General features: G+C 47.8%; 2 protein-coding genes across 2 annotated transcripts in view; one reads left to right on the forward strand and one right to left on the reverse strand.

Annotated features, from left to right (window-relative positions):
• Window positions 1-12052, reverse strand: PEX11A (peroxisomal biogenesis factor 11 alpha). Its single transcript, XM_053272947.1, has 3 exons — window positions 11925-12052; window positions 7925-8040; window positions 1-3230 (listed from the first exon to the last, which is right to left on the reverse strand). Exons 1-3 carry the CDS (start codon window positions 11978-11980, stop codon window positions 2662-2664), a joined length of 741 nt encoding a protein of 246 aa, XP_053128922.1. The 5' UTR covers window positions 11981-12052; the 3' UTR covers window positions 1-2661.
• Window positions 11979-23336, forward strand: part of WDR93 (WD repeat domain 93) — a 26209-nt gene continuing 14851 nt past the window's right edge. Inside the window, exons 1-8 of the mRNA XM_053272949.1 lie at window positions 11979-12158; window positions 13692-14033; window positions 15460-15655; window positions 16630-16694; window positions 17719-17801; window positions 18836-18977; window positions 21112-21153; window positions 22237-22324. Coding sequence (XP_053128924.1) covers window positions 11979-12158; window positions 13692-14033; window positions 15460-15655; window positions 16630-16694; window positions 17719-17801; window positions 18836-18977; window positions 21112-21153; window positions 22237-22324 — 1138 coding nt within the window. The remainder of the gene's footprint in view (window positions 12159-13691; window positions 14034-15459; window positions 15656-16629; window positions 16695-17718; window positions 17802-18835; window positions 18978-21111; window positions 21154-22236; window positions 22325-23336) is intronic.

Raw genomic sequence — 23336 nt, forward strand, 5'->3', positions numbered from 1 at the left:
TTCCGTTATCCATGGCACTGCTTTATATGAGATTCCTAGTCAAACATGAGGCCATGCCCCAGAATTGCTTAGGTTCACAGATGGAGTGGCCCCAGAGGCTGGCATTTTCAGACCATTCTTGAAATACCACGGGATTACATTTCTGTTAAGCCTAGTTGGACTGCAGTAATCTCAATAATCTTTTCTCCAACCCCACTGAACCCATATGCACGCTCCAATGCAAATTCAGGTTTGCAAGAAATCCAGCATATAAAACAAGTCACTAACTAGATTCTCTCTACCTCCCGCCCATAATATAGCTTGACATCATAATTTTCGAAATTCCACAAGTTATAAGAAATCCACACATTTAACAGCCTCCCACCAGATTTTAGTTACAGAATTGTTCATGCTAAGGTGTGGAAATCCTGTTAAAAAGAGTAAGGCACAAATATGGATCCGTAACAAAATAATGCGGCATATCTCAAGTGTGCAAGTGTCACCCGAGCCTGTGCCCAAATGGCACAGTGAAAGTTTTAGGCACCTTTCCCCAATGAAAGCAGAAGGGGTTGTGATTGTCTTGAGGATCTCCAAGATGAGAAATTCCCTGCTCTTTTTGTCCAAGCCCTCCTTCCCCCAGAGTTCCATTAGCTGCGTCCACTTGACTGTCTGTTAACTGCCCTCCGAGTCTGCCAACATTCCGCTCCACTGAGTTTCTTTGCCTCCTTAGCCTTTTTCTTCGGATTTCTGAAGATCCAGCATATCTGTGGTTAGCCTGAGACTGCCAATACCTCCCTCTCGCCCGAAATTTATGCATCCATAAGGATCAGGACATTCCCAGCTCTTTCAGAAATAAAGATTTCCCCAAGTAACACGTTTAGGGCTAACCTCAGGGTCAAACTGTATGCCACATTCAATGCAAAGTTTGCCCCTGCATGTTTTTAATTTATATAAAATAGTAGCGGGGGGGGGGCAGGATAGACCAACATCAGAACAATGGGGACAGGCTATTTAATCCTTTCCTCTTGTTCTACAGTCCCAACAAAAACCTCTCCCCCAGAGCTGCTATTAGCTGTCATGACTGCAGCCTCAAATAGTGACTCCAGATCAGACCATGAAGAGGCAGGACCAGCCTCGGAATCAGCCTCAGGGCTTGACACCAGGCCAGAGCTTGAGAGAAGCCCCGAAACGGAACCACTGTTCCTTCCAAGGGGGAATCCCAGATGCTGTTGACTACAACTTCCAGAATCCTCAGCGGCAAAGGCCTTTGTCTGGGGATACTGGGAACATATGGCCAGGCCTGCTGCATCGGGTCCAAGGCCTATTTAGTCCAGCATCCTGTTCCCCTCAGTAGCCCACCAGATGCCGTCAAGAAGTCCACAGGCAAAAGGTGAGGGCACGCCCTCTCTCTTGCTGTGGCTCCCCTGTAACTGGGATTTAGAGGCATCTTGCCTCTGAGGCTGGAGGTGTCCTATAGCCACCAGACTAGCAGCCACCAATAAACCTGTCCTCCATGAATTTGATTAAGTCCCTTTGCCATCCAAGCTAGTGGCTGCCACCGCTGCCACCACTGCCACATCCTGTGGCAGAGAATTCCATAGGTTAATTATGCGTTGTGTGAAAAAAGTACTTCCTTTTGTCGGCCCTAAATTTCCCAACCTTCAGTTTCATGCTGTAGCCTTGCCTCATAAGGGAGTAACAGCAGGAGAGAGGGCATGCGCATACCTCTTGCCTGTGGGCTCCCCAGAGGCATCTGGTGGGTCACTGTGTGAAGCAGGATGCTAGATTAGATGGGTCTTGGGCCTGATCCAACAGGGATGTTCTTCGGAAAGTGCTCCAGGCCCCTGATCATCCCAGTTGCCCTCTTCAGCACCTTTTCTATAATGTCCCTCTTAAGATATAGTGATCAGAACTGTACACAGTGCTCTTAAGTATAGATTTGAATAAGGGAGTTGTAGTCAGTCACATCTGGGATTCCATTACAAAGGGCACTGGGTGGAACCCCGCAAGACAGCACTCCCCTAGGAGTGACACCCTAGGAACCGAACCCATGGAGGAGCCAACTCCTGATATCTGCATATCAGCGCTAGTTGAGGCAGGATCAGCGGGTTGTTGTCAGATCAATGGGCCCCTGGAGCTGTCCATGGTGCTACTCTAACCTGCCTGGCCTCATTCGCCCCAAGATTTTGTGAGCTCTATGTTATGAGACCAGACCAGGGACCCTCAAGCTCCAGAAGTTGCTGAACTACAATGAATTGGGATCCCTTGGGCGTGACATTAGCCAATTGACTTAAACGTAATAATGGATCGTCAGTGAAATTATTTTATGGTGCTACTCAACAAAGAAGATCTGCCAGACAAACTGTTACTGCCTAACAGTAACAACCCTCTCTGAGCCCGGTTAGTCGCCTCACAGGCACTAGCCAGCTGACACCTGCAGAGGCAGGAGAGACGGCAGTGCAAGCTAGAACTGGACAGAAAAAAGAGGGTGAAAGAGAGGCACTGTAAGTGTCCCTGAAAGGACTATAAGGCACAGGTGACAACTAAGAAGTTTAAGGTGTGTGGCTGCCTTCCCGGCTTCACGTGTTTCAAAATAAAGTCCTTTAAGGCAAGAGTCCTCAACACTCTTTTGCCGAGCACTTCAAAGCACTTCTTTTAGAAGCCACTGGGGGAGCTCCGGAGTCACTGCTTCAACCTCAGGGGTGGGCTGGCAACGGTGAGGATCCCCACCAAGGAGGAGACAAGACCGCAGAGCCCGATGACACCTGGGTTGGTCTTATAGATCCCCAGCCGATCCAACGGGCTGGAGAGATCGCAGAGGTTCTTCACCGTGTCAAGCAGCAGGGGAGGATGCTTCCTTAAGGTGAGGCAGAGCAGCAGGAGGAAGGGCTGCAGCCCACCAGTCAGCAGGGAAGCCAAGTTCTGGACCCGCTGGCCGCCAGGAGACAAGCCCTCCGGCGTCTTCTCCGCCCGCGCCGTCTGCTCCATCCGACAGGAGAGCTCGTACAAATCCTCCACCAGGTTCATCACCACAGAATAGTAGTAGCATTTGGTCGCCCGATGCCGCCACTTCTTCCGGTCGATGCCCGAAACGAGTCCGACGCGCTTCACCCACAGGACCGTGTCGCAGAGGAAGTAGAGGGTGCGGTTCAGGTTGGAGAGCGTCAGGCAGAAGCGGGGCACCAGGTCGGACAGGCGGGCAGCTTGCCTGGCCGCCACGAAGGCGTGCACCATGTTGCCGAGTCGGAACACTGCAAGAGAACCCGCCAAGGTCAGAAGCTGGTGCAAGATGGCTTCTCTCTGGAAGCCCCTGGAAAACCCCACAAGCCAGCTTCTATCTGGCCACTGGCAACAATCAAGTTAAATGTACCACCTTGACCTAGGGTAGGGATGTTGTTGGACTACACCCCCCATCATCCCCCACCACAATGACCAAAGGTCACTGTGGCAGGGGATGATGGGAGCTGTAGTCCAATAACAGCTGGGGATCCCAAGTCTGAGGATCCCGGCCATTTGGGGTTACCTATTAAAGGTACAGACAGCCTCAGGGGTACGGCAGGGGTCCAAAACAGCACATGCATGCACATGACACGCATACACCCTGAAAGCCACAGAAGGGGCCTGCTTTGGTTAAGCCCAACTAAAATGTAACAAAGCCACGATCAAAGTTTTCAAGTTCCCCAGAAGTTTCCTTCAGACTGAATGTAAAGCAAAACAAGCAAGCGGGGGTGGCGGGGAGGGACAGTGTGTGGAAGGAGAGAAGAGAAGAAGCCGCTCACCACATCCATGCTCAAATCTGCATTTTGTAATGATCTTAAGGTGGGTTTGCATGATACAGACACAAAAGCTTCTTTACGCTCTCTGGGAGAAGAATGGCTAGCTGGGTCAGAGCGTTGACCATTCTTGTAAATAGGGGCAACAACAGCCGTATTCCAGTCTTCCGGTATGCAGGCTACCCAATCAATATAAGAGAAAAGATTTGCCCAAACCGGGGCCCACTGATCAATATTTGCTTTTAATAGCTCCGCAGGGATCAGATCCACTCCCGGTGCCTTGCCTGGTTTTAACCGGGACACTAAGCTAACTATGTCTTGGGCGGAGACCAGGGACCAGGTTGGGAGAGAGTCCAAATGAAGCGGAAGGGGTGTGTCCCAGCTGAAATCGGCCGGATATAAGGTCTTAAAATGTGTCACCCAGGTGTCTGCCAAGATGCAACACCCAAGCTTAGAGGAATTCCCATTGGAAAGGGCTGCCAAGAACAATATAAACATTCTATAATTGTAGGACTTTTCAGTGAATCCTAGCTGCATACTTACCCTTATATTTCCAGAGCAGGCAGCATTCAAGCCAACTGCTCACTGATTATTTATTCATTTTAAATATTTATACTCCACCCCGCTTGTATGCTACTGCTCGAGGTGGCTCACAAAAAAACCAGATACACCACCAATACAATATAAAACAAATACAATGAATAGGAAAGAACTGAAAAGAAGCCTCAGTTAAAATTAAGTTCAAAATCACAAGTTAACGAGTTAAAGCCCACTAGATATAGGCTTTGGCTCAAATGTTTATATGCTGCTCTAAAGAGATGGGTCTCCAATAGTTTCTTAAAGATTCTGGGGGAGGGGGCATGGCAGAGCTCTTCTGGGAGGCTGTTCCCAAACCAAGAGGCCACAACTGAAAAGGCACCATCTAGCCCCTGCCCCAAGGAACTTATAGTCTAAATAGTCCATATCAGAGCAGCTTATAATTAAATTTTATAATATTGTATAATATAAAATTGCCGTTTAATTTTAATTAAAACACCAGGAAAAAAACACAAGCTCGCTATATGGCAAGCCTGCTCAACTTGGGCCCCCCAGCTGTTTTTGGACTACATCTCCCATAATCCCCAGCCACAGTGGCCAATTGCCAGGGATGATGGGAGTTCTAGGCCAACATCTGCAGGAGGGCCAAAGTTGAGCAGCCCTGCTATATGGCAATGTGTCAGCATCACTCCACCACATAAGGGTGTGCCAATCTGGTGAGAAATTGACCTCAGTCTTTGGAATAAAGTGCATATTTTGCCTGCAGGCACAACCACCCTTTCCACAAAGGAAGCCAACAGTCTGTCGCTACCCTCGTGGTGAAATAATGTGCTTTAAAATTCACAGGGTCTATTTCAACAGCTCCTCTTTCACCTGATGGTCACTGCTGGCACTCATTGGTTGTGCAATCACTCAAAGTTATATTTAAGAAATTTCAAAACCCTGCTGCTGTGCCCAAGCCAAGAAAGTTGCTTAAGTTTTCTTTGCAAAGATATCCCCACCCAAGGAGTTCCCACTGTCAAGACAGTGTATACTTTACTTGGCGGTTGGTTGGGTGGGTGGGTGGGGGCATTAAATGTATTTTAATGTTTAATAAATATTAAACCAATGTTTTATTTTAGCATAAAATAAAAGGTTATGCTAACTGGGTATAGTTACACTTTTTAAAGTGGGGGATCTCATATTTTTAGCAGAGGGGATAGAGGCTGCATAGCAGACAGTTGCTAGCGTCCCCCTTGGATTTCTTTTTGGATTGTGAGCCCTTTTGGGATAGGGAACCATTTTCTTATCACTTTTGCTACATAAACCTTTACGTAGGGGACCTTTTTCTTTTTTTTTCTTTTGAGTTGAATAAGATCATTAAGATAATAATCACAACCCCTGCTAACTTGGCAAAGAGGCACCTTTTAACGTGGTGATTCTCTTTATTGAGCAGGGGGAGAGTAACTGGCCCTCTCCACCCCCAGCACAGCATCCTTCCACTGTCTGTTGCTGGTGTCTATCTTATGTTTCTTTTTAGATTGTGAGCCCTTCGGGGACAGGGAGCCATCTTATTTATTTATTATTTCTCTGTGTAAACTGCCCTGAGCCATTTTTGGAAGGGCGGTATAGAAATCAAATTATTAATACTAATAATAATAATAATTAGGAGGGGGTCCGTCTTTGGGTGCAACTGGTTCATCTGGTGGCGAACTGGGATCGGGCCTTCTCAGTCACCCCTGGGTTGTGGAACGCTCTCCCCATAGACATGAGAAGATTATCTTCCTCGGAGGCCCTGAGGAGACCCTTAAAGACCATCCTTTTTAGCCTGGCTTTTAATGATATCTAAATTTTAATTTTAATCTGGTTTAAATGTTATTTGATTTTAAATGTTTTATTACATGTTTTTGATTTTAATGTAAACCGCCCTGAAACACTTTAGGAAGGGCGGTAGATTTATATTTATTTATTTACATTTATATCCCGCTCTTCCTCCAAGGAGCCCAGAGTACATGGTTATGTTTGTCCTCACAACAAACCTGTGAGGTAGGTTAGGCTGAGAGATATGCGACTGGCCCAGAGTCACTCAGTGAGTTTCATGGCTGAATGGGGATTTGAACTCAGGTCTCCCGAGTCCTAGTCCAACACTCTAACCACTGCACCACACTGGCTATATAAACTGGTATATAAATTAAATAAATGAATGAATAGCAGCATATACATATTTGTAAATACATAAATAAACAGCCTCTACAAAATCAATGAAGACTCAGCAAACTTCTCTAATTCCTCATGTTGCATAACTGGATGTGCAACTTCTCATATTTGGCATAATTTATTCTGGAGGTACCGTAAATCACTGGGAGGGGGCAAAGAACTGTTCTGTGCAGTGACTGGAACCTTCCCTGCCCTTCCACCATTTGGAAGTCACATCCAGCCACCCTCTGAACTTCTGAGATTTCAAACAGGCACGATACAAACATCTTCAAGCATATTTTTGCGGCCCATAAGTGAGTGAGTGAAAGACAGACAGACAGACAGACAGACCATGAGTGGCCCACAAATTTTGGCCATTGGTATCATGTCAGGGGACAAAGGTTCGTCGTGATTTTCGGGACTGCCTACCCCCCTAGAGAGGGGAAACAGGCAACAGCCTGGTTGCACTTATGCTTTCTCTGTGTTATCACTCTTTTTTATCCCCATCCCCAAGTGATTGGGTAAAATTGCATCATGTTGCACAGCGGAAAGAATCAGGGTGAGGGTAACAATGCACAAATGGTTGTCCTCTCTCCAAGAAGTAATCTTTGGAGGACATTCCTGCTGTTTCATTTCCATTCCTCTTACAACATCAATAACATTGCTTTTATTATTATTTATTGAATCAATTTGTATACCGCCCACTACCAAAGTATTTTATAGTAGCTTTTGTGTTTTGAAAACTTCAAAAAGCGTTTAAAACACCATTGCAAATGCAGCCACTGCAGGCCCAATGGTCAGGACAATAAAAGCATGTGAATACCCAGAAAGCAGAAGTTTTGCAGTGCTATGGTCTCTTTTCCATCTCTAGGGGTGCAGACCTTGTCAAAAATCACAACCACCATCCATCCCACCCAGATCAGGGCTACACATTTTAACAACAACGAACTGTATTCATTAGCCGCCCCATAACAAGTTTTCCAAAAGTGGCGCTCCAGGCACTTTTTGTGGGACTTCAACTCCCATCATCCCCAGCCACAGTGGTCAATAGTCAGGGCTGATGGGAGTTGCAGTCCAACATCTGCAGGAGGGCTGAGTTGTGCAGCCCGGCCCCAGACAGTACCAAACACCATAGGTAGCTCATGCAGTAGAACAGGGTTTCTTCACCTTGGGCCCCCAGATGTCGTTGGACTACAACTCCCATCACCCCAGACATGGCCTTTGTGGCTGAGGATGATGGGAGTTGTAGTCCAACAACATCTGGGGGCCCAAGGTTAAGAAACCCTGCAGCAGAAGAAAGGAAGCAGAACGTTTCATTCATTCTGCACTTTTTTCCTGTGCTCCCACAGTATGGAGATAGATAGATCCAAACCCTTGTTTTTGCAATCCCACGGATGCTTTGCTTTAAGTGGAAGGAGGAAAGCCAAGAGAGGGTGTTCCTCAGAACACGGAATACTTACACGTTCGGCCCGAGCTCATGCTCGACTCCAGGCGCTTGAGCTTCACCACCAGCTCCTCTCTGCCCATCTTATGCTCTAACAAATAGCTAAGCAGCATGCATGAGTGCTGAGTCGCTCTGGAATGGAGTGGGGGGGGGGACGAGAAAGGTGACTGTTCACATTGCAGGCAAAGCAGGCAGCTCACAGTGGAAGAGGGCTGCGCTTCCCGAGACACAAGCAAGAGACAATTATACATGAGGGACGCAGGAGGAGCAGCCTTTTCCAGGAGCCCGCTCCCTGTCAGTGCAACCTTAGGCGTCGTGCTACCTTGCCCAACCTGGAGGCAGCAGCTTCAGCAATGTAGTCTGTGCACAGTGAATGTTTATGAGAGGCTGCCCCAAGGGCAGAGCAGGGATTGCTAAAATGCATTGGCAGACAACACAGACGCCATGGTTTTCCAAGCAGGGGCCAATTGTGGGGGAAACAAAAAACAAAACCTTCCATGTGAGATCCATCATCCTCGGAGAGGAGAGCTGGTCTTGTGGTAGCAAGCAGGGTCCACCCTGGTTGCATTTGAGTGGGAGACCACACGTGAGCACTGCAAGATATTCCCCTCAGGGAATGAAGCCGCTCTGGGGAGAGCAGAAGGTACAAAGTTCCCTCCCTGGCAGCATCTCCAAGATAGGGCTGAGAGAGATTCCTGCCTGCAACCTTGAAGAAGCCACTATCCATCTGTGTAGACAATACTGAGCTAGACAGACCCATGGTCTGGTTCAGTATACGGCTGCTTCCTAGCTTCCTATTTCCAGGGCTGCAGAAATCCACTAGTCTACTAGTCTGTGATGAGTGAGAAATGCTGCCTGACGAGTGAAAAAAACAGTCCTGATGAGCAATGCCCAAACATAGCTTGACAAGGAAAATACTTTGTCTGGTTGATAAGCTGAGCCAACGTTTCTTCACCCCTGACCATTTCCCACTGTGCTGACCTCTGCACAGTCGTGTGCTTTTCTCAATGCTGGGAGGGCCCTTTAAGAGAGACGGAGCCCTCTCTTCAGAACTCTAGGAGGAAAGCGCTGAGAAGGGCTACCCAGCATTTCATGCAACCCTTCCACGATGGTGCAGGGACTCCTTTAAGGGCTCTGTTTCCCTTAAAGGAGTCCCCCGCCCTGCATGCTGGGCAAAGCTCAGCACTCAATGATGAGAATGGTCACCTCTGCATGATGCCAGGGGGACTGTGCAGAAATACAGCTTGGGCAAAACTTCACAGAGGCCAAAGGAGAGAGAGCATGCCCACACCTCTTGCCTGTGGGCTTCTCAGAGGCATCTGGTGAGCCACTGTGTGAAACAGGATGCTGGACTAGATGGGCCTTGGGCCTGATCCAGCAGGGCTGTTCTTATGTTCTTAAGTAGGCAGTCAACTTAGGGCTGATGGGCCCCTCACTGGTCCCTGATCCTTATAATGAAGAATGCCAACATAGAGACACTTGTCTCCTCAGCAAATTCACAGAACCCTGAGGCTCACCTCATAGCTTGCTTTCCAAAACAGAAACAGAAAGTGGGGGTCTGAAGACGAACACTATTCTGATGACATGCAATAAAGCAGGACATAAGATGTTCTCAAGCCACCTAATGCATAGCAGGGAAGTAACTTGCCTAGGGAGCAAGAGGTTGCTGGTTCGAATCCCTGCGGGTATGTTTCCTAGACTATGGGAAACACCTTTATTGGGCAGCAGCGAGATAGGAAGATGCTGAAAGGAATCGTCTCACACTGTGCGGGAGATGGCAATGGTAAACCCCTCCTATATTCTACCAAAGGTAACCACAGGGCTCTGTGGACACCAGGAGTTGACACTGACTCGACAGCACAACTTTACTTTAATTCTGCTCATGCCAATTGTGTGGGGAGGAAAACTCCCGGATACGTGACATGGAGCTCTATTGCAGAGAATTCTGGGGGACCAATCCCACTGCAGAGGATTCTGGGGGTATTATACTGAAAAACAGTACTATCTGCTTTACATGCAGAAAGTCTCAGATTCAACTCTTGGCAGCATCTCCAGGTAAGGTTGAGAAAAACTCCTGCCTGAAACCTTGAAGAGCTGCTGCCAGTCCGTGCAGACAGTACTGAGCTAGATGGACTAAGGGTCTGACTCTGCATAAGGCAGCTTCCTATGTTCCTAATGTTACGAGTGGCATGCAAGACACAACAAACAAGAAACAACTAGGCAGTGTGTGAACATGGCAGCCAACAGCCGGACATGCAGTGGCAATTTAAGACACGGACGTGCAATGATGATTGCTCATGCTCAAGCCTCACTATCTTGGCCTTTCCCTCCATTCTTTCCCCTCTCTTAGGAATTTTGTTATGCCTGCCTCCTGTTCCCCTCCCTCAGCAAGCTGCCCATATCTATACTGTAAGAGCAGGGATTCGCCTTTTTTCAAAGTTTTGCTACCCTGTAAAGCATCAGGCACGCAGATTTCAAGTGGAAAAACATTTCAGAATCCCAGGACTTAAAAGGCACCACCTTCCTTCAAAGAAGGAACTCCAAAGGGGGAATCCATAGCATAGCCCTGCTATGGCTTTTCTGCAATTATTCGCAAGTGGAATTCCATCCTGACTTCCATGCTGCAGCAGACATTGTGTGTTTTTGGGACACAGTAGACTGATCCTCCACCTTTTACCCCTTCTGGTTCTGCAGTGGTCTGTTTTTATGTGGGCAAGCACCTCTCAGAAAAAGAAGGAACAGTTATGCTAACAGACCACTGTTCTCAGAAAAGTCAGATTTTCTCCATTAACAAATTCAGCTATTTATGCTTGAGTACAGTGCAGGTACACAACGGATGGATGATAATGCTGTGTGAACCTCTCTCCCAATAAAAAAGTGAGTGAGGAAGGTGTGCTCATCCCAAACTAAGCACTCCATCTGGAAGTGTCCCAGGCAGAAAAAAAACCCAGCTTAGCTTCTTCCTTTTCCATCAAGAGAGATCAGCTATGTAGAATTCAGCAGGTGGAGCTTTTTTCAGGGTAAAGGTATAAACATTATGCAGACTTCTGCAAAACAAACATGTGCTAATTCAGAAGTCAGCAGTGCTGCCTTAATGGAACCCAATCCCTGTGAGTCTCTGATCTGGACATAATTCTTGACTGGGAGCCAACAAGCACAGAAGAGCAACTCACACAGAGTTGCAGCGGGCAAACTCCACTGAAAGCAGCTCATTCTTTGTAGAGACAGGGCAGGAGTTGCTGCTCGCCCACCCACCAGGGCTCTTTAGGAGGCAGCAAACAGTGCTTCAACTATGCAAAGGCAGTGGAGGGCCATAGGCCCCTACCTACTATTGCTTTTATAGGACTCCGGAGGGCAGGAGTTCTCCTCTGCTAACGGAGCAAAGAGGCACCTGTCATATTGGGGGCGGGGGGCGGCAACAGCTGTCCTTATTCACCCCAGCAGAGGGCTGGCATGAACAGCTATTGCTGGCAGCCCCTTTATCCCCCCCCCCTTTTTAAGATTGTGAGCCCTTTGGGGACAGGGAACCATCTTCACGCCCCGTCCCCCTTTTCTGGCTACACAAGTCACTCGGAGAACTTTTGCTGCTCAAAAGCAACCTAGATACATCTCTCTCTCTCTCTCTCTTTTTTTTAAACCATCACCGGGGCAAAGATCAGAAGGCGGGGCTGGTGTGCTTCGCGAAGGGCGGCGTTTCTGTACTCCGCTCCCCAATTGCCCAAGCCTGAGCCCGACCAAGAACTCATGCCGAGACACACTCTGCAGGCTGCAGCCTCTTCTGTGGGGGGCGGATTCTGGAGCCGCAGGATCCTCAGCCCCTTCCATGCAAAACGTCCCGTGGCACACACAGTCAGGGCACGGCAGCAGCCCTGGGCGACGCGACGGGCCTCCCGTCCCGCAGCCCACCGCCCCGGCACTTTTGGGAAGCAAAGCGCTGCTGCCAGCCGGGCTGCAGCGGCTCACCCTGCCGCCTCCCCAGGTGCCCCCAAGCCGGCCCCCGCCGCGCCTCCCCTCACCGAAGGAGCCGCTCGCGGCCCTGCGTCTGGTTGGTGAAGTGCACAAAGGCTTCCATGGGCAAAGAGGGACGCGGCAGCCGGAGCCACCTGCAGCAACAGGTCCAAACGTGCAGCGGCAGCCACCTGTGGAACGCAGCCGGAGGAGAAGGGGCGGGGCCAAGGCAGCCCCGCCCCGGAACTGGAGGGCTCCCCGGACCAGGGTTGCTACAGCAACGCGTCAACTTCCGGAGACAGGTGAGTGCATGAGGAAGCTGGGGGGGAAAGTTAAATTTTTTGCTCCAAGGCAGCGCTGGAGGGTTTCTTAACTTTGGGTCCAGTGTGTTCCCCTGGAACAGGGATTCCCAGACGTTGTTGACTACAGCTCCCACCAACCCCAGCCAAAGGCCGTTGCAGCTGGGGGTGCTGGGAGTTGTAGTCAACAACGTCTGGGAATCTCTGTTCCAGGGAACACTGCTTGGGTCCCCAGATGTGGTTGGGCTACAACTCCCATCATCCTCAGCTATGAAGGCTGTGGATGGGGGTGATGGGAGTTGTAGTCCAGCCACATCTGGGGACCCAAGGTTAAGGAACCCTCCTGCGCCTGGGCTTCGAAGTAGGTGGCTTCGATGGGCCTTCTTCTTTGCTGCCCCAGTGCTTTGGGATGTGCTCCCTGTCGAATTAAGAGCCTCCCCATCTCTGGCAGCCTTTGAAAGAGCTGCTGCAATGCATTTATTCATCAAGACTTTTTAATTAATTAACGTATTTAAAATAACGCCTTCTTTGGCTATGAACCACACTGCCCATTGAGATCATCTGGAGAGGTCCGTCTGCAGTTGCTCATCTGGTGGCTACTCGGATGGGCCTTCTCTGCTGCTGCCCCGAGGCTTTGGAATGTGCTCCCTGCTGAAACAAGAGCCTCCCCATCTCTTACAACTTTTAAAAAGGCAGTCAAGACGCATTTGTTCACCCAGGCTTTTAATTAGATACTGTTTTAATTGTGTTTTAATTTTAATTGTTGAAATGTTTTAATCTTTTATTGGCTGGTTTTATTGTTTTGTAAACCGCCCAGAGAACTTGCATTTTGGGCAGTATAGAAATGTATTAAATAAATAAAACTTGTAGGATGCGGCATTGTTTAAAAATTGTTTTAATGTTTTAATCTGTGTGTTTGTTTTTTAAAAATTATTATTGTAAACTGCCAGAGATGTGCGTTTTGGGTGGTATATGCTTAAATAAATGAACAAACAAATAGATAGAGGCTACTAATCTAAAAAGAAATATAATGACATTACAACACATTATGCTAAGTTGATTCTCTCCAGTGTGGTTTGCCTGGCACCATCTTTTAGATGACAGGCAAAGACTTTTTTGTTCACTCAGGCTTTTTAACTTTTTAAATTCATTTAAAAAAAATAAAAAAAGTTCTTAAATTTTGTACTGTATTTTGTATTCTCTCTCTCTGTGTTTGTGTTTTTATGGGATATTTTAATGTGAGCTACCCAGAAAATAATTTGTTATAGAGTGGCTAACAAAGTTTTTATCTTTATTTTTATTGATTTTTATTTTATTTTATTTTTCAATAGGGAGAGTTGCTCTCCCCTGCTAAATGCAGAGGAGCTTCTTTGCCCAGTTGGCAGATGTAATATACACCTACAGCCTGCATACTTTAACCTGTAGCTAGCCTATTATTCCATCTAGTACTCTTGTATTATGGTCAGTTAAAGAAGATGGGGAAACATCTATGGGATCAATAGAAGTTATTCAATAATCAGATATCTCTTATTCCAGAATTGCTTAACATTCAGATTTCCCAGGCTGCTTCAACACCTGGGCCTGGGTTGTAGAGTAGCACCACAAAAAAGAAAGATGCCGTTCCACCCCCGGAAGCTGCCCCTGGATATCCCTTCGCCCACAGAAACGGACTGGATTAAAACAGACGAAGAGGATAATTTATTCGTCAACGATCCAGAGAAATCCCACGATTCATTGCCTCAGCCTTTCCGGATGATCAGTAAGCTGGTGACCGTTGTGCTTGAGGAGGCCTGGGAAGTTATCAAGGGGAAAGATCGGGAAGAGCTGCAGAAACAAGAGCTGGCACCCACGCTGTACCAACCTTCTGCTGAGTTCCAGGTAGCCAGAGCAACTAGCATCAGCCTCCTGTTGTCCTTGGCCAGGGATAAGACTCATGGGGGGCTGGTTCTCATGAGCGAAATGTGGGTCAGGGAAGCGCCGGGCCTTGCTTTGGGAGCTGTGCAGGCACCTGATTTTTGGTTGTGTGCTTGCAGAAATATATGTAGGAAGAAGGAGAAGTGATCAAGTGGGAGGCAGAAGCGGGTATGGACAGTGCTGTCTGCTCCAGCACAACAACAACAACTACTACTAGTAATAATTAATAATTAAATACTGCTTATCAACAAAGTTTTCAAAGAGGTTTACATTATAAAATAAAATAAAAACAAGACGGTTCCCTGCCCCAAAAGGGCTCACAATCTAAAAAGAAACACTAGGTAGAAACCAGTACTGAGCTATATGGACCAGTGTGTTCCCTGTAACAGAGATTCCCAGATGTTGTTGACTACAACTCCCAGCATCCCCAGCTGCAATGGCCTTTGGCTGGGAATTGTGGGAGCTGTAGTCAACAACATCTGGGAATCTTCATTGCAGGGAACACTGATATGGACCATTGGTCTTGATAAGGCCTCGTCTTAAGTTCCTGTGTCAGAGCAAAAATAAAATCTATGAATATTATTGGTTTGTTTATTATTTTAAATATTTCTACCCTACCCTTCCAGCACACTGCAGCTCAGGGCAACTTACAATAAAAGAATAAAAGCATCTCTCTCTTCATGTGCTTTCTCCAACTGGAAGGTTGGCAGCCAGCAAAAGCCAAAGATCGTGGTCCCTAGAATCATGGATGACGTCTTCTGTGCCCATTTCTGGCCATTCTTTCAGGTCATCCATCCATCCCTTCCTTCTCCTTCCTCATGATCTTTTCCTGTTAGGTTTCCTTTTAGCATTAGTTGTGGTACTTGATATTTTACTCCCCTGAGGATATGTCCACAGTGCTCCAGTTCACATCTCTTGATTGTCTATTATTTGTTTGTGTGTTTTTGCTTTTTGAAGTTCTTCTTCATAAAGCACAACATCCACAATAAAAGACTAAAAGACAATAACATGGAATGTCTAATGCTACTACAAATATTTATATGCTGCTTTTCAAGAAAAGTTCTCAAAGCAGTTTACATAGAAATAATAAATAAACAAATAAGGATGACTCCCTGTCCCAAAAGGGCTAACAATCTAAAAAGAGATATAAGGTAGACACCAGCAACAGCCACTGGAGGGATCCTGCGCTGGGACTGGATAGGGCCAGTTGCTCTCCCCCTGCTACATATCAGAGAATCGCCACTTTAAAAGGGGGCCTCTTTGAATCATCATGAATCATCGTACACATGGATAAAAGGATTAAGCATGCATTTGGTAAAGAGCAAAACGATTGGTATCAGGCTGGTATGTTGAAATTGCTTTGTTTTCTCTTCCTTTGCAACCTTCCCAGGTGGTGGGAACAGCAAACTGCATGGTCGCCTCCAGCGAATACATCTTTATTGGGCTCTCTGCGGGGCTGTTTGTCTTCAGCATATCCACGTGTGAGAAGGTTTGTGCTTGGGAAGCAGCCAAGCTTGAGATCTGTGCCATCCGGGCCTCAGATCTGGGCAATGGCTCCCACCTCCTTGGCTCAGTGGATGAGCTGGGTAAGTGTAGCAGGCACTGACAATGACAGTGATGACGGCGAAAAATATTTATATCCTATTTTCCAACAACAGTTTCAAAAGCAGTTTACATAGATAAGTAGATGGTTTTCCTAGGGTGAGGAGCATATTTTAAAATATTAACATATTTTAAAAGAAATAAAGATGGATGCCTGTCCCCAAAGAGCTCACAATCTAAAAAGAAACACAAGGCATACACCAGCAACAGCCGCTGGAGGGATGTTGTGCTGGGGCTGGATAGAGCCAGTTGCTCTCCCCCTGCTAAATACAAGAGAATCACCCCTTTAAAAAGGTGCCTCTTTGCTCAGTTAGCAGGAGACACTGCTGCCTGTAGGTATAGAATGATGGCTAGCTAATGAGAGAGCTGTTGTGGTGCAGTGGTTAGAGTGTCAGGCTCTAACATTTATGCAGCGTGTTGGGGAATTTTCATCTTGGCTTTTTGGCACTGCTTCGTTTCCCTCCGCTCTCTTCCTGGAGCTTTTTCAGACAGCCGGCTTTACCACAGGTTTACTGTGAAGCTTTGCTGCTAGTTTGGGGCATAATGGATACTCTGATGCAAAGCATGATGCACGTATGTCACTACCATTGCAAATAAGTGTTGCCTCTAAAGTGTGCACATATACCCTGGACATAAATTGGGTTAGGTTCCAATATGGAGGGAAAACCCCAAATTGTGTGTGAAATACTCTATGAAATATCATGTGGACTTCGGGGTAAATCTGGCCGATATGTGAACACACACACACACACACACACACACACACACACACACACACACACACCCTCCCAAGTAAAGTCACGATCTGAAAAAGTTCCTAGAAATAGCAGACCCTTCAGCAGTGTGTTATTAATAGATAGATAGATAGATAGATAGATTCTTTATTACAATCAATGGCCAGAGAGCTCAATAAAGCATTAATTAACCCTAATGCAATTGCTTCTGTTTTGTCTTCCAGGTTGTGCCCGCCTCTTTTATTTTTTCAAGGAGAACCTCCTGCATATCAAAGCCATCAATGAAGTGGTGAGCATTTCCTTTGGACTCCTCGCCTTCAGAGGGGAGCCTTGAAGGCCTGGCTAGCTATCCCAGGAGCCAGTTTTCTAATCTTGGCTTAAAAAACAAACACAAAACCCAGTTATCCAACATAAGAACAGCTCTGCTGGACCAGGCCCAAGAATGCCCATCTAGTCCAGCATCCTGTTTCACACAGTGGCCCATCAGATGGCTCCTGGGAGTCACAATCAAGAGATTACAGCATGCCTTCTCTCCTGCTGTTGCTCCCCTGCGACTGGTATTCAGAGGCATCTTGCCTCTTAGGTGCCCACCACAGCAACCAGACTAGTAGCCATTGATAGACCGGTCCTCCATGAATTTGTCTAAGCCCCTATTATCTAAGCCCCTCCATGAATTTTTCTAAGCCCCAAGCATGTTCATCCAAGCATGCCCGTCTATGGAATAGCCTCCCCAGTGAGGCTTTACCTGGCATCATTACTCTGTTCTTTTAGACGCCAGGTGAAGGCCTTTCTGTTCACCCAGGCTTTTTAAAATTGATTTTGGAAAAAAGTTTTTAAAATGTATTGTATTGTATTTTTTGTTTTGTGTTGTAATGTATCTTGCTTTATGTACTGTATGTTTACTAGATGTGTTTTACAGTTGCCTTAAAGGCTGCCCAGAGAACAATCTATAATTATGGGGCGTCTAACGAACTATTATTATTAATTTTTTATTATTTTATGAGTTCTAATGAATAATAACAGAATACCCTGCTTTGCCTTTTGCATTCTCAACTGTGTGTTATGTTTCCTGGGCCTTCCCTCTGCAAATGGCCTCCTCCCCGCCTGCCCAAAGCATTCGTCACCAAGGCCCTTTGCTCTCGGCACTGAGATCCCTCGCAGGCTAGGTGTTCTGAGATGGCTTCATAACGAAGGAGGTGTGCAGCAGCCAACCTGCAGGCTGTAACTCCCAGACCTGTCTTTCCTGTTCATCAAGCCTGTCCTGACCTCATCACGTCAGCATGGGCTTCTTTCTCTCTCTCTTTTTGGAGCAGGAAGATATCAGTAAGCGGACGGCCTGCACGGAGCTGGAGATTTCTCGTGGGGGCGATTACGCAGGCTTCCTTCTGCAAGGCGAGTCCCAGAGGAACGGGCAGGGTTCGTTAGGAAACGTGCTCAGGCCTGCAGGCTAGAGTCGTCCAGTTTTTATATTCAGATCAGGACAGTAGGTCTCCCTTAGGAACCTCCCTTACGACGACGTCTTGCTGATGCAGCACCTATTCTCTACCAGCTCAGGCTAATCTTCCAAATAAAAAGGCCAAATGACAGCTCGCCTTCCCTCGAGGCACTCAGGGTACACAGCCAGCACTTCCTGCTGAATCCTGAAGGCAGCGAACTCTGGAACTGGTCAGCAGTCTTAGAGTCTGGTTGGCATGTGCATGAATCGCGATTCGATCACCGATTTGACACACAGCCCAGGCACCTGTGAAAGGGGGGAGAGCTAGTCCGTATCTGCTCTTCTGACACTCGCTACAGTTAAGTACTGTGGCAGTGTGCCCCCCAGTGTGTGTGCTGCTGCCGTGTGAGGGCAGCTAGAGCGGGGCGGGGGGGGGCGTGCCGCCACAGCAGAAAGCTGTGGTGAGTAGCGGAGGAGCAGGTACGAAGCTGCTCTCCACCATTTTTTAAAAATATTTTTTAAAAATGCTTTTATTAGTATTATAGGTAGAAACAGAAAGGTTACATCTCTGAGAATCCAACAGGTCCATACAAGTTTACATACAAAGTCATATCCATCAAAACCAGAACATAAGAAAAGTACAATAGTATTAATTGTGTCTAGAAGGTCCAAAACTAGCCATCAATAGCTATTTTTAAAAAAGGATCTTGAACCCCTCAAGGGAAAACAAAACAAAAATCTGCCCCAACCTGATTGATCATCATACCGCTAACCTTAACTCCACTATTTTAAAGGTTCCCGGGCTGTGCGTCAAATCGGCGATCGAATCATGATTCGTGCACATCCCTAGAATCTGGGCCAGGGTTCCCCAGCGTTTATCCCATGAACCTGTTTTCTTGCAGAGGGCATAGCAAGAGAGAATCCCTGGCAGAACGACCTTCCTTCTCCTTCCCAGTTGCTTCATGTGCATTCTTCTCATTTCCCAACACAGGCAGCGCAGAGGTTTGGCTGGAGATCTACCGATTGCCTAAGGAATCCTGGCTGAAGGAGATCCAGACGGCGGCAATGACACCGCTCTCTGCAGCCTTGCCCGCAGGATATGCCAAGGAGGCGGCAGCAACCAGCCAGATATTTGTGGTGCCAAATATGTTTGTTTTCCACCGAGAAATGTTGCCACCCAACCTTTCCTCTAGATTTATCTCCTTCTCGTTCCATCTTGCGCCAAGACCGCTTGGTGGAAAGGGCTGGGATAGGAACGGGGTGGGAAAAGCCGTCCTGCTTCCTGTGATGCCTACTAGACATATCTTGAGGGGTAACTAGGTAAGACCCCCTCTGGCAATGCTGAAATGAATATTGGCGAGGAAGGCTGGTGTTATAGTAGCAAGCACTCATTGTCCCCTTTGCTCAGCAGGGTCCACCGAGCTTTGGATTGGGAAGGGGGACTACATGTGAGCACTGTCTGCTGTAAACCGCCCAGAGACACAAGTTTTGGGCGGTATAGAAATATTTTAAATAAAATAAATAAATAAATAAATATCCCCCCTTAGGGGTTGGGGGTGGTAGAGCATCTGCTTGCATCTAGAAGGTCCCAAGTTCAATCCCTGGCCAAGAGAGACTCCTGCCTGAAACCTTGGAGGGCTGCTGCCAGTCAGTGTAGACAGGACTGAGCTAGATGGACCAAGGGTCTGACTCAGTATACGGCAGCTTCCTCCTACGTCCCTAACATACGCACCTCTGCTGATTCGGAGCAGGGAAGGACTGTAGCTCAGAGGCAGAGCATCTGCTTGCATGCAGAAGGTCCCAGGTTCGATCCCTGGCAGCATCTCCAGGTAGGTCTGGGCAAGACCTTTGTCTCAAACCCTGCAGAGCTGCTGCTAGTCAGTTTGAACCATAATGAGCTCGATGGACCAATGGTCTGATTCAGTATAAGGCAGCTTCCTATGTAACCTATACGGGATGGTTAGAAACATTTCAATATGTTTTGTAGCTCAGTGTATGCAGAAGGCCCCAGGCTCAATCCCTGGTCTCTCTAGGTAGGGATGGGAAAGGCCCATTTAAAACCCTGGAGATCTGCTGCCGGTCAGTGTAGACGTTACCGAGCTAGACAGATAGACTCCGTAGAAGGCAACTTCTTGTGAAACCTATTTAATACCATAGCTCCATCTAGCCCAATGCTTTCTACTGGGTTCTGAAGGGTCTCAGGTGTTGGAGATGCAGCTCCTGATAGCATTGACTCATAGCACCAGTAACCCTCTTGGCCAGCAGAGGCATTGGGGTAGAGATAGTGAGTAAGGGAATCCCCTCTCTGGCCACGCTTTCTCTACTCTGATTCTCCTTTGTAAGACTGATATTCTCAGGTTTCATTCTCTCACCTGGAGAGAGAGAGAGAGAGAGAGAGAGAGAGAGAGAGAGAGAGAGAGACTTCCTTCTTCTCCCTTTCCCCACTTCCCGTATGTAGCTAGCAGCAAGGCATGTAGGCCTTAATCTCTCTCCCTGATGGATTTTCTAAATAATCTACTTGAACTCCATGTCTCCAGGCAATATGAATTTGCAGCGCTTTTCTTACTTGTGCACTTCCGCTGCTCCAGACTCTAACATCCGGCAGGGGCCTTTCTCATTTCCTGATCTTGGTCATTCTAACTGGAGATGTTGGACTAGACCTGGGACCTTCTGTGTGCAGAGCAGGTGCTCCGGCTCTGAGAAGTGGTCCCAGCAGGATAAACTGAATGGCTTGTTCAGTTTCCTCTTCTCTCAGTGAGCACAAGAGCTGAAGTGTGCTAAAGCTGTGTTGGGGTGAAGTGACTCCATTGACTAACCCTGTAACAGGCATTAGAAAAAGTGAGGACACTGTATTTGCATACGGCATCCCCAGGAATGCATGCTGAAACTCCGCCCCCATGCTGATGTGCTCATAAGCTCCACCTCCCCTAGTGTTGTAAATCTGGGCCATGACACCTAGCTATCCACAGTCACACTGTTGGTCTGCAGAGAGAAACACTTCATGGTACAGATTCTTCCTGTGATAGGAATGCTGGAACTGTGGATAGCAGGAGGGGAGGAGCTTGTAGCAGGAGGGGTGGAGCTTCTGATCATATCAGCACAGGGGCAGTGCTTCAGAAAGCACTCTCAGGGATGTCGCCTGTGAGTAGAGCATCCCAGCTTTTTATAACAGCTGGACAAGGCTCCTGTCTTGAATGGTACCCAAGTCCTGTGCAGGTTAGCAGGGACTACAGTCTGTGTATTCTAATGGTTGCTTTTTCTGCTCCCTTAGCCAAAGACCATGGATATGCAAGGAACAGGCACTGAAGACACGGTAATCAGCTCCAAACTTCTCTGAGCCTTGGGCTTTCAAAAGGGTTAGAGCAAGGATTCTCAACGTTGGGTCCCCAGATGTTATTGGACTTTAACTCCCATAATTCCCAGCCCCAGTGGCCTTTGGTTGGGGATTATGGGAGCTGAAGTCCAAAAACATCTGGGGACCCAACGTTGAGAATCCCTGGGTCAGAGCAGGGGATTGGCAACCTTTCAGAACTGGTGTGCCAAATCTTAAGGGGTGCCACTCGAAGCCAGGTTGGCGTTCCTGCCTCGCCAGCCTCGCCCCCTGCATCAGCCAGGCAGTGGCTACATCCCCAGCCTCTGGATTCACACCTAGTCTGGAAGCCTGCGCTGATTTCTGCCTTCCAGTGGTGTTCAGCACTGGTCGCCAGCCGGCACCAAGCATCACCAGCGGGTCTGTCTCTCTGTCCTCCAGCAAACCTTTGTGCTTTGTCTCCTTGAGTTCAGGAGCAGAAAAAGCACAGACGTTAGTTGCTGGAGGGGAGAGAGAGTGTGTGTGGACATCTAGGGAAAGCGGAGGTTCTCTGGCTGTGCCAGCTGCTGGCTCCTTCCCACATGGGTGCATTCAAGAGGGAGAGCCAGCCAGCTGGCACAGCCAGAGAGACCAGCTACCGCCCACAGCAGCACACCAGCCATCATAGCGGCCAGCCTTTGTAGCAGTGTGAGTCCTGCTCAGAATCATTTTGTGTGCTGCTTTTGGCACCCGGGCCATAGGTTGCTGTCTCCGGGTTTAGACTCTTGGCCAGCGACTCGCTTTCCCAGAGGGCCACTTGGGGAAAGGATGGACAGGTCAAGGCCCCAGTTCCCTGCTCCCAAGACCTACTATCAAAGATGGTATTCCTTCACACTGTTTCCGGCCCTTCGTTGGCAACTGGAGTGGCGGAGGCGAGTGCGGGATCACCCAGCGGTCTTCCAGTGGATGGCCTGTCCACTGACCTGTCTTCTGCCCGCTTCTTAAGATTCCCCTTAAGACTTAAGACTTAAAAATCTTAAGACTTAAAAATCTTAAGACTTAAGACTTAAAAATTTTAAAACTTCCGATTCCCCTGCTCTGTTGCAGGAACTTCAACAGCAGCTACTCAAAGCAGAGTCTAGGCTGGGCCCCCCCGTTCTGCTGCTAAAGGTCAGAGCTCCCAAACCACTTGCAGGTGAGAACTCTTTTCTTTTCCTTAACCTTCCCCAGGGCACCTGCTTTGCATGCAGAAGGTCCCAAGTTCAATCCCTGGCAGCATCTCCAGGTAGGGCTGGGAAAGGTTCCTGCCTGCATTCTTGGAGAGCCGCTACCAGTCAGTGCCCAGACTACTGAGCTAGATGGACCAATGGTCTGACAGCATAAGGCAGCTTCCTATGTAACTTATTGTGGATGGGGCCATACCTCAGTGGAAGAGCATCTGCTTTGCATGCACAAGGTCCCAGGTTCACTCCCTGTCAGGTAGGGCTGGGAAAGACTTCTACCTGAAACCTTGGAGAAGTTGCTGCCAGTCGGTGTAGACAAGACTGGGCTAGATGGACCAAGGGTCTGACTCAGGCAGCTTCCTATGTTCCTAGGATGCTTCTCTGCCTCCAAACAGCTAATCCCTAATCCTTTCTAAAAAGAAACATGTCGATTCCAGTAGTAGCCACTGGAGGGATGCTGTGCTGGGGTTATGAGCTCTGTGTTTTGTAGGAAGTATTTCAGCCCAAGTAGACACACACACATCAGGATTTCTGTGTGTTCTCTCTCTCTCTCTCTCTCTCTCTCTCTCTCTCTCTCTCTGCAAACTTGTAAAGAGGTGGAAGATGCAGTCACAAATGAACATCTCATTTCCTTTGGCGGTTCTCTATTTTACTCAGTGCAGCTGTGGTCAATGTGACATAGATACTCTGAATTAAATATGAATACAAATAAGGTAGTAACAAGTAGATATCAAGATTAATAAGATTGAGTGGCAGGAGCCACCTAATGGTGCAGTAGGGAAATGACTTGACTAGCAAGCCAGAGGTTGCCGCTTCGAATCCCTGCTGGTATGTCCAGACTATGGGAAACACCTATAGCAGCGATACAGAAAGATGCTGAAAGGCATCCTCTCATGCTGCATGGGAAGAAGCAATGGTAAACCCCTCCCGTATTCTACCAAAGACAATCACAGAAGGGTTAAAGCAAGGCTTTGTGGTTGCCAG

Source organism: Hemicordylus capensis, chromosome 10, assembly GCF_027244095.1.
Source record: "Hemicordylus capensis ecotype Gifberg chromosome 10, rHemCap1.1.pri, whole genome shotgun sequence".
In the NCBI taxonomy this organism is placed as follows: domain Eukaryota; kingdom Metazoa; phylum Chordata; class Lepidosauria; order Squamata; family Cordylidae; genus Hemicordylus; species Hemicordylus capensis.

Coding starts and splice junctions, on each gene's coding strand:
- PEX11A (XM_053272947.1), bottom strand. CDS start 11,980: ATGGAAGCCTTTGTGCACTTCACCAACCAGACGCAGGGCCGCGAGCGG. Junction 8,041..11,924: donor GGCCGCGAGCGGCTCCTTCG/GTGAGGGGAGGC, acceptor ACTCCATTCCAG/AGCGACTCAGCACTCATGCA. Junction 3,231..7,924: donor CATGAGCTCGGGCCGAACGT/GTAAGTATTCCG, acceptor GTTCTCTTGCAG/TGTTCCGACTCGGCAACATG.